Genomic DNA, 13,015 nt, shown 5'->3' with positions numbered 1-13,015 from the left:
TCTGAATAAGCCTATTAATAATATAATAATCATTTAGCGACAAAGATAATGACCTTACACAATCACATTCGCGGAAAAATATATTTGATATAATGTAATCGCGATAAAGGTTTTCCTTAAAATTCGCTATATATAAGGGGTTCACGATAATTTTTGTTAAAAATTTTTGCGCTATAAAATTTTCTATAGAAGAAAAAGTTTTGCTATATGTATTCTTTCAAGTGTTCGTGGGAGAATTGTTCGAGATATTCTCTTCTCTATAAAAATTTCACATTATTACTATCGCTTTCTCAAACTATATTTGTGGTTATAAATTATCAGAAAAGTGTTTTTCTAATAGTTTGAAATGCCCGATTCTAAACATTTTTAATTCATATTGATATAAAACTGACAAGGTTTTCGCCACTCCCCAAAATTATGGGTCTAATCTAAAAAAAGACTTTTCTAAATAGCAAAAGAGAGTGCTGTTTTATAAAAATTTCTGGTATAATGAGTCTTGTTTAAATTTTAAAATAATTAATTGTTATACATTAAAATTACCTTAAAATTGGTCGTTGTTTAGTAAATTGTTGAGCTACTTTTTATTATTAGTATATCGGATTCATCATTTTATGAAAATTTTAGCGCGGTATCAATCTCAATCGATAGACTTGGCCACTTGGGTTTTATATATGATAATATTTAATTTCAACCAATAGGTATTATATATTATTCATTTATTTTTAAATTATTTTTACTTTTAGATTCAATAAATATTTATACTCATCAATGATAGATATTCACTCACTAAAAATAATTTTATTAATAGTCTTATTAGTATTATCCTTTATATTTGTACTCCTGCCTTATAGGATATTATCTTTTGCTCAATCACATCAAAATAATATTCAGAGATTAATATATGAAAGGGTATTTTCTTTTCTAAACTGTTTTGCTGCTGGCGTATTCTTGGCAACATGTTTTTTGGACTTATTGCCAGAAGTGAGAACTATAATGAAAAAGGCTCTTAAATTATATAATATTTACCCACGTCATGATAAAAAAATTGATTCAAATGATATTAATGAAGGATTTCCAGTCTCTGAATTTGTAGTTGTATTTGGAATCTTTCTTATTCTAATTATTGAACAAATTGCTTTGGTCTTTAAAGAAAAATATTTTAGAAGCTCTAGAAGTCAACCACATTCAAATCATGCTCATTTTTCAGCAATGCCTCATACTAATCTATCAAGTAAAACTGATCCTAATATAAATTCAATTGTTAAATCAGAAAATCATATACATAATGTTAATCACATACATAATGTTAAAGTTTTAGTCCACCAAGAAAATTATTCAAATGGAGGTTTAGAAGACAATATTATTGATGATCAGGATAGAGAAAAATTACCAATATTATTACATAAGAACTCCACAGATAATAATAACTATGGGTATGGTTCAATTAGCCCTAATACTGACCATAATAATCTTACAGATAAAAATAGCAGTGATTACTCTTTACATCCAAGCACTTCCCTTTTGCACAAAATATGTAATACTATTGACCATCAAACACCTTGTTCTTTATATGACAAAGAATCCAATTTAACTAGATCTCGTATAAGGCATAACACTGGTTCATTAGTTAAATTTTCAATAAATGAAGAATTAAATGATGAACTTGATCCTCCTATTCTTTATAAATCACCAGACCACCCTATAAAATCACATAATGCAAATGATATTGCTGAAACCCCTGAATATATGGAAGTTATTAATGACAGTCATGATCTCTTATTGTATGACCATGATGAGGAGTTTACAACAAATGCTAAAGATACATCATTGTTCTTACATCCTGATATAACTCGAAAGTCTGATTCAAAAGTCACTCCTAGACTTAGATCAAATAAATCTCTACATCATCATCATCACCATCCAGTTCATCATTTATCAGCTGATGAAGAGTGTGGCCATCCTCCTTTCAGACTTTATATTCTTGTTCTTTCATTATCTGTTCATTCACTCTTTGAAGGAATGGCAGTAGCACTTCAACCCACTGGTGCAGGAATTTTATCCCTATTTGGTGCTCTTTGTTTCCACAAGATAACAGTAGCTTTTAGTCTTGGGCTCAATTTGGTTCAATCGACATCTCGAAAAATAAAGTTTTGGCCTCATTTAGTTGTATGTGGTGCTATATTTAGCTCTATGTCACCCCTTGGTATAGCTTTGACATTCATGCTAGAAGATGATCTTGGTAATAATAGTTATGATGAAAATATTTTGTTAAACCTACCAAAGGAAAACATATCACAATCAAATTTAAATTATCAAAATATAATAGCATACCTACCTAATAACACACATCGTTTTAATAATATTGATTTAAAAAGTGGAATATTGATTCAATCATTTTTTGATGAAACTAAACATGGAAGCAACATATTAATGGAAGAAGAGATTCATGATATAAGCAAACATAATCCAAAGCCCTGGGTAGTTTTAACTAGTGCTATATTGCAAGGAATAGCATGTGGCACATTTTTATATGTTACCTTTTTTGAGCTTTTACCTCATGAAATGAATTCATCCCAAAACAGATTGTTAAAAGTTATATTTTTAATAGTTGGGTTTTCTTTTATGACTGGTTTTATTGTTTATGATACATATTACAAAATTTAAGCATATAGAATTTTAAAATCATTTGCTTTAATCTTGGGAAATATTATATTACGTTGAGATTCATGTGAATTATATATTAATGTTTAAAATTATAGTATTTTTTTTATACATTTAAAATTTTTTTTATTATCATCTCAAAGTTTTATAGATTAGAACATTTTAAATACTATATATAAATTTTTTAAATATTTTTTTATAAATTAAAGTAATAGATGCATTTGTATATCTGTCATTTGATATTTGCAGCTTTTATTAATTTTATACATGACAAATTAATATATTTTTTTTATATCAAATTATACAATGCAACATATAACATTATAAAATCAATTCATAATTTATTGTAATGTAAAAATGAACTTAAAAAAACTCAAAGAAAATTTTTAGCAAGAAATGTATATTATATTACTCATGATTTATTTTATTTTAAAGTTTTACAAAATAAAATTTAATGTCCAATTCATTTTTTATTGATATTGGGGGGGGGGGTGATATTTATAACTTTAGGCTGCAATGTTTAGATGCACCCCTTACCGCCTAAAAAAGAGATAATATAAAATTGTATATTTTTAAACATTAAAATTGTGGAAAAATAGCCTGGTCTTTGGCTGTATGAGGGGATATGGCTTATTTGACTTCTCTTTTTGTTCACATAATCAGTTTAATTATACTTGACAAAAATTCTTTTATTATATTCTTAGTTTTAATCTATTTTTATGCAATATTTGCTTTATTATTATAGAACAGAATTAACCTGATTTTTTTATCTAAGGTAATTAGTTAGCAAGACCAAATTTTATCCATAAATCTATACAAATATAGTAATTTTATATATAAATCAAAAATTAATATCCAATGGGAAAATGGAGGGTTTTGAGATTTTTTCATTGACTGTAAGGAAGTTATTTGATTATACCATACAAACTAGACATGTTTTTTCATGATTTCTTTTAAAAATTAAATAAATATAGTTTCTAAAAATTATTTTTCATTTCTGATGTGGTAGCACCTAGCAACCATATTTTTTTTGGAGATTGGCTATTATTGATTTTACATCAATGCCAATGACATTCATTTGATATTTTACAAGTTTCTAAAATATCGGTTTATTCTGAAGAATATTTCTTTCCAAGACACTGTTAACGTCTTGTAAATTCAATTTTTTTTAAGCCAGAAACCAGAAATTTTTGTTAAAAACCTAACCTAATCCCAAATTTTTATTTATCTTTTTCGATGCCTGAATTACTTTTACAGACTGCCCCGTCAAAAAATTTTAATTGAAAAATATTAAACACATTTTTTCATTAAGTTAAATAAAATATAAATCACTAATTATTTGTGTAAAAAAGCAGCGAAACTTATTTTTTTTAGAATATTTTTTATTTTAGGCCTGTCCAAATTTTGTGATTTTACGAGATTGTCATTTTTAAAATGGCTTACAATTAATTCTAAAAAAAGCTTAACCCTTTTAATTTACATTTATAAGTGCTTACGCTTATTAAGTCCATAAATATCTATACGAAAGATTTATAGACACATTAATTCATTTATTTAAAATAAAAATTAGTTTTAAAGATGGAGTCGAATTCTAATAATCGACCTTCATTCAGCTAAGATCTTTTTTTATCTGGAAATTGGCTTTATCCAAAATTACGAACATCTTTCTAATACCAAAATTCAATCAAAAAAGAACTAGTTTATTTATTAACAGTGATCTACAGCCCTGCCCGATCACCCCTTCCTGGAGTCCAAATTTACTTTGGTATTAGGTGATCCTAATTTTTGAAAAAATAATGTTGGTTCAGGCTATGACAAAAAAAATTTAGGGCCGCCCGATGTATATCACTGGCCTTTATATCTTATTTTTTACATCTCTAAACTATTTTATAGTATAAAGATATATTGTACTGGGTTTTCGTTTGGGCCCGGTTGGTTCTATTGAAGATAGTCGGTGTTTTAATTGGTTGAAAAAAAATAAATATAGAAGATTATAAATCAAAATGTAATTTTTTTAAATATTTAATTTCTAAAATAAACAAATTACTTATGTTACAACCAATGACATATAATACCTAGACTGACGATTCATTCATTAAAAGTGTACACCAATGCAAATGAGCTGGGGACGCCATCTTGGTTACACTAATCATTAAAATTTTAAACGAGAGCTTAATTTATTCCCATATTTGATGCAAACTTTATTAAAGAATTACTGGATCATCGAGATAATAAGGAAGCAAGTTATCAATTTAATAGTAGTTTTTAACATGAGAATAATTACTATATATGTTACCAAAATGGCGGGTCCAGCTGATTTGTTTTAACGACGCTTAAAAATGCATTTTAATGAATGAATCGTCAGTCTAGGTATTATATATGTCATTGGTTACAACGCAAAAAAAAATGATCTCTAGATGAATAAAATGCTGTCAAAGTCATTCAATTGTAGATATACCAGAGCTGTAAAAAAAATCTTATAAATCGCAAAATAAATTATCTCTAGATAAATAAATTACTTTCGAAGTTGATTAATTATATTTATTAATACACTAGAACAGTAAGAAAAATATATAAAACGCCAAAAAAAATGATTTTGCGATTGTAAACAGCAATAAGAAACACAAAATGCTTTAAAAATCTATTTAACTAAATTGTGAATCTCATAATTAAATTAAAATTAAAAGTTCCTTTTTTCAAAATAAATTCAATTGGTAATTGGAAATATGCAAAATAAACATTCATCCCAAAAAATACTAATAATTTAAATACATTGAGATAAATTTACTCAGGGATACGAACCCGGCAAAATTTTTTCCAGGGTTAGCTTCGGGTTCGGTTTAAGGCTAAAAAAAAATAGGTTGGTTCGGTTCAGGGAAATATTTTTGAACCCGGGTTTGATTTTGGTTTCAGCTCAGGTTTAAGAATTTTTGAAATGATAAAAAAAAATTCTAGATTTAAATCATAATTGAAAAACTAGACATAGATTTGATATAAAAAATTAAATTTTTATTTTATTTATAGGCAAAATATAGTAAAAAATACAAAGCATAGTCATGTATCATTCTTAAAAATTTTATTTAGACGTGTTTCTTTTAATTAACAATATCCAATATAATAATTTTTACTTTGACTTGTTCACTTTCATTTTCCTCTAATTAATAATCTTTGAGAATAAATTAACAATAAATGGCGTAAATGAATTTGATTGTTTAAAATTTATTAACACTCCAATACGAATCTTTGGGAATAAATTTAAAAATGGCATAAATGAATTAAGTTGTTTAAAATTTATTAACACTTTGCTTAATTGAAATTTGAAAATATTATAAAATCTCAATTTAATTATTAAAATTTTTATTTACAATTATACAAAATCTTATATGATTTTTAACAATAACCCGGTTGAACCCTGTTCAAATAAAATCCCGGGTTCGGGGTTTTGAAAATTTTATAACTCGGTTCAGGTTCGGTTCGGGTTCAGATTTTTTTCCAAAAACGCTTCTTCGGGTTTGGTTTGAATCCCTGAATTTATGTATAAGAAATATATTTTTCACCCACGCACGGGTGTATAAAAAAATAAATAGGACGTCATCAGTTCCGATAAGTACATCTAATCCAGTGCATCTCTTTAATGAAACTTCCATAAGAGATTCCACTCGAGGGCTGTTATCTTGAACATTAAGCAGTTAATTTTGTCAAGGACGAAATAGTCTAAACTAAAGAGATCAGGTTAATGAAGCGATATTTTTGGAGGAGTTAATACTCCATCTTGAGAATGAATGATTAAAGATATGACCCCTATATTGCAATTATATTTGGTATGAAATAGGTTTCTTCTATAAAACTAACATTTATTGGCTAAATTATATTTTTAAAAAAATTTGTTTTAAAACTTGAAACAAGATTATAGAAACTCCTATAGTTCAAGTCTGTATATTATAGTTTGCAGGCTGATACTTTAATTGATCACACGTTGAGTTTTTTTTGATTGGTGATATATTAATTAAACAAATTTTTTTTAAAATATATCTAAGAAGCACAAACATCATTGTCCTGTATTTTATAGATTTTAAAATATCCCAGCCCGATTTTTTTAATAAAAAATATTTATTAAAACCATAACTCAGCCCGATTAAATTTTTAGGCCAGGACCAATTAGAGCAGTCATCAAGGTTTCTAAAGAGATCACAAATTTTCTACCCCTCCCTGCCCTAACTGACGCAATAGATATACTTGCACGATTTAAAGCATATCATTAATTTTTGAACTTAAATATTGATTGTAGCAATTTTATATACAGATTGATTATCCATATATTCCTCAGTTTTTTTTCCAGGCAAGATTTTTCGACTAGCTTTTTTAACTGACCTTTTCCATCACTAGTCTGCTTAGCATTTCGTAGGGAAATCATTGAACATAATAACTGGTATCGGAGAATGAAAAAAACGAAACGGGAGATCTAATCGAAAAGTTTTGATTTAAACCCATTTCAATAACAGTAGTAGTAGTTAATTATATATAAATTCATGGTTCTTTGCTCGTCTTATTTTTCAAAAAATAGGTATAATTTGGCACTAAAATTTAATGTATCAAGTTAATGAGTTTATAAAAATAAATCGAACTTCAAATTTACAGTTTTTTGATTATTTACTCAATGGAATAGTTTAATCTCCTCACTCCCTCCCCCCATTCATTTCAACGAAAAAAATTATAATATAATTTAACAGTCAAGTAGTAATTTCATTTTGGAACGTGAGTGTACATTTAAAAATAGCTTCTACTAAGATATAAATGGCATGTTATTTAAAATTTATTAGTGATACCCTACCCCAAATCTTTCCTATATCTAATATAAGAACATAGGCGATTCCACACCGATTTTTTTTGAATATTTTTGAAGATGGGCAGATATTTTATTTATAATTAAGGGTTACCTCAAAAATTTCTACTATCCATTTTCTGGTTAGTAAATGAATATCAAAAAAGAAATTAACATTTATTTTTCTAATAATATATAATACAAATTGGAGACTAGATTACTGATGGCATGAGAAGAATGTACCAAAGATTCAGTAACATCTAAGTAAGTTTTAGAGTTTTTTTTATTGGTAATCTTCTGTACAATCGTTTTTTTGAACTATTTATTAAAAGACTATATTTAACATTATTAATCAAGAAATTACTAATTCTATAACCCATGAAATTTCCCGTTATAAAGCTTGAAGAAAGATAGTAATATAGTGAAAACAACGCCAACCAATCATAAGAAATTATATATAACCAAATAATCAAATCAAACGAATATTGAAATCGGTGAATTTGTAAGGAAGAATGTTTCCCAATCATAATTACAAAAATAAATTATAAACTGGATAAATATTTTATCATAAGCCGAATGTGAATCTTATTTATAAAATATGTCTAATTGAATTGACATTTCTCGTTAGGCCAAACTTTTGAACATTTGTGGCAAATGAGATTATTTTAAAAACAAAATTGGGAATCAATGATTTAAAATCAATATATATTTATAACTACTTTGATTAACAATTTTTACATTTTTTTTACAATTATATTTATAACTTAAAAAAATAATATAATATCTAATGTGGACATTAAGTAACTGTAAACTCATTTTGCAATATGATCTTAATGACATCGGTCAACATGAGGAAATATTTATGCATACATAACGGGTTATAACCGTACATCCATTCGACGATAATTTTGAATCCCGGGTAGGCATTTTTCTGATTCATATCGAAGGACGAGGTCTTGACAACAGAACACAAACATGAGAATTCAAATTGTTTGATGATAGCCGATATCTGGCTGTCACGGCTAACGTTATTTTGTCGAAGCAAGCTGATGATGTGATCAAGTAAGATGGCTTCTGGGGCATTGTTGCGAGAATCAATGGATACTCTTTCTTTTTCGATTTTTTGTAATGTTTCTAAGGAAATTTCATTTAAATGTATCCTTGAAATGAAGGACACACATTCGACACCGAATGTCGCAATCTGAATATCGATAAAATCTCGTTCCGAGAGGTAATTTAAAGCGTTAAATAAATTTCGAAAAAGGTCCAAGGTAATTTGATCATGGTTGGTATGATGTTTATGAGAATCACCCACCTTTGGTAAAATTGTGTAATTTAACATTTCAATTAGTGGTTCATCGTCGAAAATAGATTTTCCAGGGGGTAGCTATGGATTTATGGTAAAAAAATAAATAAACTAATAATAAAAATTTGAGAGCTTTATTAAAAAAATATATCTTTTCTACTAATAAATAAATTATCTGATGTATTTTACACAGGGAAGAGAACCCGAACCCTAAATATTTTACTGAACCCAAACCCTTTTTTAAAATTTAGGGTTCAGGGTTCAAGCTTATAATTTTAAAAAATTTATATATTATTTTTAAAAAAACACTTTTTGATCAATTTTTCGTGTAATTATTTTTGTTATATTTAGTAATTTTTTAAATTGTATTTTACTATTATAATTATGATGATAAATTATTTTTATGGTGATATTAATTAAAATAAAATTTTTTAAAAAAATAATGTTTCTGTTATTTTAAATAATTTTAATAAGTCATTATTTTTCTGGTCTCCGAACCCTGAACCTGAACCGGGTACAGAAATTTTTCATTGAACCCAAACCCATTTTTTTAGAAGGAGGGTTCTCGTCCCTGATTTTACATGTCATAATATATTAAACTTTTATAAAATCCTGATAACTCCATGCCACAGCCCATCTCATAGTTTTGCCTTGACAGAACTCTGTGAAAGTGTATTTAAAATGCTTATTTGGAATAGAATTCAAGTTTTTGGAAAAAACCTTTTCTAACAACTTCTCCAAAGTTACTTTCTTACCGATGAGGCAAGTGAAAATGTCCACATTACTTCTCCAGGGTTCTACCTGGCTTTCGTGGAACATATTTAAAATGAAGCCAAATTCCCCTTCCTTTTCCTTATAAACCATATCACTTTCCAGGTCTATGTAATCTGTTTGGTGGGAGTATGGATTAGAGCAAGATTTATATTGATTTTTTATAATATTTTCTTTGGACATTTTATGAGTATCAACACTGAAATCTGTGTCTGTATGGCAAGATACTATATTTTCAATATCAATTTTGCCAGAAATATCTAAGGTGTTAGTATTTTCTAAAGAAGCTCTTGGAACCTTCTCTTTAATATTTTCAATATTTTTTAGGGTGTTTATTTTGGAATATCGAATTTGGGAAAGTTCCTGACGTGAATAATAAGGAGGGTTACACATAGTGAATTGAAAATGGATTTCTTTGGCAGGAGCATATAATTGTAAACATTCTTGGTAATTAGGAAATATTTTATCAGAGTGCTCCATTGTCATTAGTTTTTCCTTAGAATCATCATCAGAATTTTCAATGTTTATATGAGTTTTTTCATAGCTGATATCAATATTTTGATTCATAAGTTTTATTCTATTATCATCAAGTAATGATTCCTCATCCCCATTTTTCAAGACAATTTGTATACTAACTTTTTCATTATCTATATCTAATTGTGTATCCCTTCCTTTATACTTTGTTTTATCTAATTCAGGAAATTCCTCAATATTATCATTGTTATTACTATAAGGTATCTCTGTTTTCTGTCTTTTTGCTTTATTTTTTAATGTATCATCAAATATTTCTTTATTATACTTTAATTTATCACTTGATTTAGTTAACAAAAGTTTAACTTTGTCTGCAAGACTTTGATTTTGATGGTTTAAATTGAGGGTTGCTATTTTATAAGCAATATCATCCTGTTCAGTGCCTAAGTAAGTCCATTCATTTTTAATTGAGCCCAGTAGGGCATAAACACAGCAACATCCAGTGCCTATATCTAAACCATTTATAAACTTTACATTCCCATGATTTGTGTGTGTATTGCTAAGTTTTAAGGGACTGGATTCTAAGTTTTCATGATTTTTAAATGATGAATTTATAAAATTTGAAGAAAAAGTTTGATCTAAGGTATAAGAAACAGATATTAAGTCTTCTATCCAAAGAATATAATTAAGTTTTTGTGGGACAGTAGGAATTAGGCGTCCCTCAGGCACTTGTATATCTAAATTAAAATGATCTTTCAATAAAACTTGTGTGAGTGCAAGAGTAGATTTGGGATTTGAAAAGTTTATGGTGTAATGAAAAGACTGTCCATACTCCATATTCCCCAGGTTTTGATCCGCTTTTATTGCAATATTTTAATATATATTGATATTTGAAATTAAAATAATATAAAATATTAAGTAAATATTAGTATTGTAAATAAATTACTTTCAATGATAGTTGATTGATCCTTATAATTACGTTTACATTTACTTTGAACCATGTATTTGCCAAGGATATCAGGGTAATTATGGCATAATGCATTAAAGTCAGGTTGATAATATTTATAATAATTTCTAGGATGCATATATCGATTAAAGCCCTGTAATTCATGACATTTGATAGGTTTTAATGGAACAATTTTTTTAAAAATATCGGGAATATTTGTTTGAAATGGCAGGGGTATATTTTTCAAATGATCCATAAATTATTGTCATAGGATTAACAAATAATTAATTATTTAATATATTGATAATAATGTATAAATAATAGGGGAAGTTAGTAGAATGTTGATTGAATGATCCAATTAATGTTGTTGAATATGTGAATACCTATTATTTCAATGCTATTTGAATGAATTATATAAAGAAAAAAAGATTTATTAGATGTTTTTTTTAATTTAAATGAATTGGATTTTTTATAATTATTATATTCAAAATTTTAATGACTTCTACGTGATACGTGATATATAGCGCTTTTGCCCTCTAACGTTGAAGATTCAACAGAGCTACGCTAGGTTTTCCTCATTTCCATCTAATTGGAACAATTTAATTTGGGTATAAAAATAAAAATATGAGGAGCCCTCCACACGTTTGTGGGCAAGCCGCACGTACTTGTAGGCACAACATTTCGAAAAATGTTGCTTAAACCTCTATAGGCTTTAATTTAGAAGGAGTGGGACAAAGAAAAAGCCTATACCCGAGAACTACAGCATAATTTAATTACTTTAAAGGTGGGTGATGGCTGATTTTAAGCTTAATTTCTTTAATGTAAGTTATATCTGTAAATAAATATGATTAAAATAAAAGAATATTTACCACCGGATGAACCGAATCGAAAGTAAAACTCTGAATCAATGACTTCTATAAAATTTCCATTTCGTTTGCTTTTTAAAATTTTTTAAAAATAACCGTTCTTAAAAGAGTTAAAATCAGATGTAATTAATATTATAAATTCTAAGTTATTGCTCCACGTTCATTTATAGTATCATATCAAAATTTCATAAAATAAAGTAAAGTAAGCTAAGTTAAAATAAATGGATTAAAGATTCTGTTAAAGTCCTCTCGATAGAAAAAGTATCAGTTAAAAGCTCTGTTCAGGTGTATCACCAGCAGGGTGGGAAATGAAGAACACTCTCCCACTTTCCAGTTATAAAAAATATAAATAATGAATATTTTGAAGAATATATTTTTATCTTTAAATTTAATCCCCTTCCTAAAACGAATTTATTCCAATTAAATATCCTTAAAAAGGGAGATTTTAATAAATATTGAAAAAAAAATAAAATAAAAATGAATATTTACAGCCTTAGAGCATAAAGATTATTCCCTGCGTGCTTGAAAATGTTGTATCTGTCGATTTGTAATTGCATTATGGACGTTTTTAAAAATATTTTCTATAAGAAAGAGATGGACTTGTAATTGGCTTTATTTGATCATTAAACTTTATTTTATGAAATTAATAAAAATATATGCGACAATGGGTTATAAATATAATTTAAAAAAATCGTATATTGGTGCCTTATTTAACTATTGGATGAGATATTTTCAGGATGATGCAACAATACATTGAAAAGAAGTAGCCAGGGGGGTGGCAAGGGGAAATCCCCCCCCTTCAGAAATTTATCACTTTTTGTGAATATCATTTTAAGCTAATAAAAAATATCCCCCTTAGCCCTTCCCCCATTTCCTGATCCTCAAAAATGTATGCATATATCTTAAACAATAATTTTAAAGAAAGAATGTATAAGTTGATATTTTTTTATAAAACTATTCATCATAATTTATACATTTTTGAAAAAGCATTTAAATATATAAAAAGTGGACCAAACAATATTTTTTAAGAAATGGAATATAAGCCAAATAGATGTAAACGGGGGGGGGGCTAGGTGAAATTCCTCCCCCCCTTCAGAAATTTATTTCCTTTTGTGAATATAATTTTAAACTAATAAAAAATATCCCCCTTAGTCCTTCTCCCACTCCCTGAC

The 13,015-nt window shown here is 27.3% G+C and overlaps 2 protein-coding genes across 3 annotated transcripts; one reads left to right on the top strand and one right to left on the bottom strand.

Annotated features, from left to right (window-relative positions):
- Positions 1–624: 624 nt before the first annotated feature.
- LOC135926084 (protein zntD-like) lies at positions 625–2,877 on the top strand. 2 transcript variants are annotated; one of them, XM_065461757.1, is made up of 3 exons: positions 625–698; positions 744–1,231; positions 1,313–2,877. In XM_065461757.1, the coding sequence occupies exons 2-3, from the start codon at positions 769–771 to the stop codon at positions 2,662–2,664; spliced, it is 1,815 nt and encodes a 604-aa protein (XP_065317829.1). In that variant the 5' UTR covers positions 625–698; positions 744–768; the 3' UTR covers positions 2,665–2,877. The 2 variants fall into 2 exon arrangements, with proteins under 2 accessions (XP_065317829.1, XP_065317828.1); XM_065461756.1 differs by having other exon boundaries at positions 744–2,877.
- Positions 2,878–8,233: 5,356 nt separating this feature from the next.
- On the bottom strand, positions 8,234–11,144 carry LOC135926287 (RNA N6-adenosine-methyltransferase mettl16-like). Its single transcript, XM_065462092.1, has 3 exons — positions 10,978–11,144; positions 9,390–10,888; positions 8,234–8,870 (listed from the first exon to the last, which is right to left on the bottom strand). Exons 1-3 carry the CDS (start codon positions 11,114–11,116, stop codon positions 8,280–8,282), a joined length of 2,229 nt encoding a protein of 742 aa, XP_065318164.1. The 5' UTR covers positions 11,117–11,144; the 3' UTR covers positions 8,234–8,279.
- Between the last annotated feature and the right edge of the window lie 1,871 nt (positions 11,145–13,015).

Source organism: Gordionus sp. m RMFG-2023, chromosome 3 (assembly GCF_954871325.1).
Source record: "Gordionus sp. m RMFG-2023 chromosome 3, tfGorSpeb1-WG-v2, whole genome shotgun sequence".
In the NCBI taxonomy this organism is placed as follows: domain Eukaryota; kingdom Metazoa; phylum Nematomorpha; class Gordioida; order Chordodea; family Parachordodidae; genus Gordionus; species Gordionus sp. m RMFG-2023.
The sequence above is the reverse complement of the archived record's forward strand: the minus strand, read 5'-3'. Positions and strand labels throughout refer to the sequence as shown.

What these genes read in the sequence shown, in the direction of transcription:
- LOC135926084 (XM_065461756.1), top strand. Translation starts at nt 769, where the DNA reads ATGATAGATATTCACTCACTAAAAATAATTTTATTAATAGTCTTATTA.
- LOC135926287 (XM_065462092.1), bottom strand. Translation starts at nt 11,116, where the DNA reads ATGCATCCTAGAAATTATTATAAATATTATCAACCTGACTTTAATGCA. An exon ending in TCAATCAACTATCATTGAAA is followed by an intron (nt 10,889 to 10,977) that starts GTAATTTATTTA and finishes TTGCAATAAAAG; the next exon opens with CGGATCAAAACCTGGGGAAT. An exon ending in GTTATCAGGATTTTATAAAA is followed by an intron (nt 8,871 to 9,389) that starts GTTTAATATATT and finishes ATAAATCCATAG; the next exon opens with CTACCCCCTGGAAAATCTAT.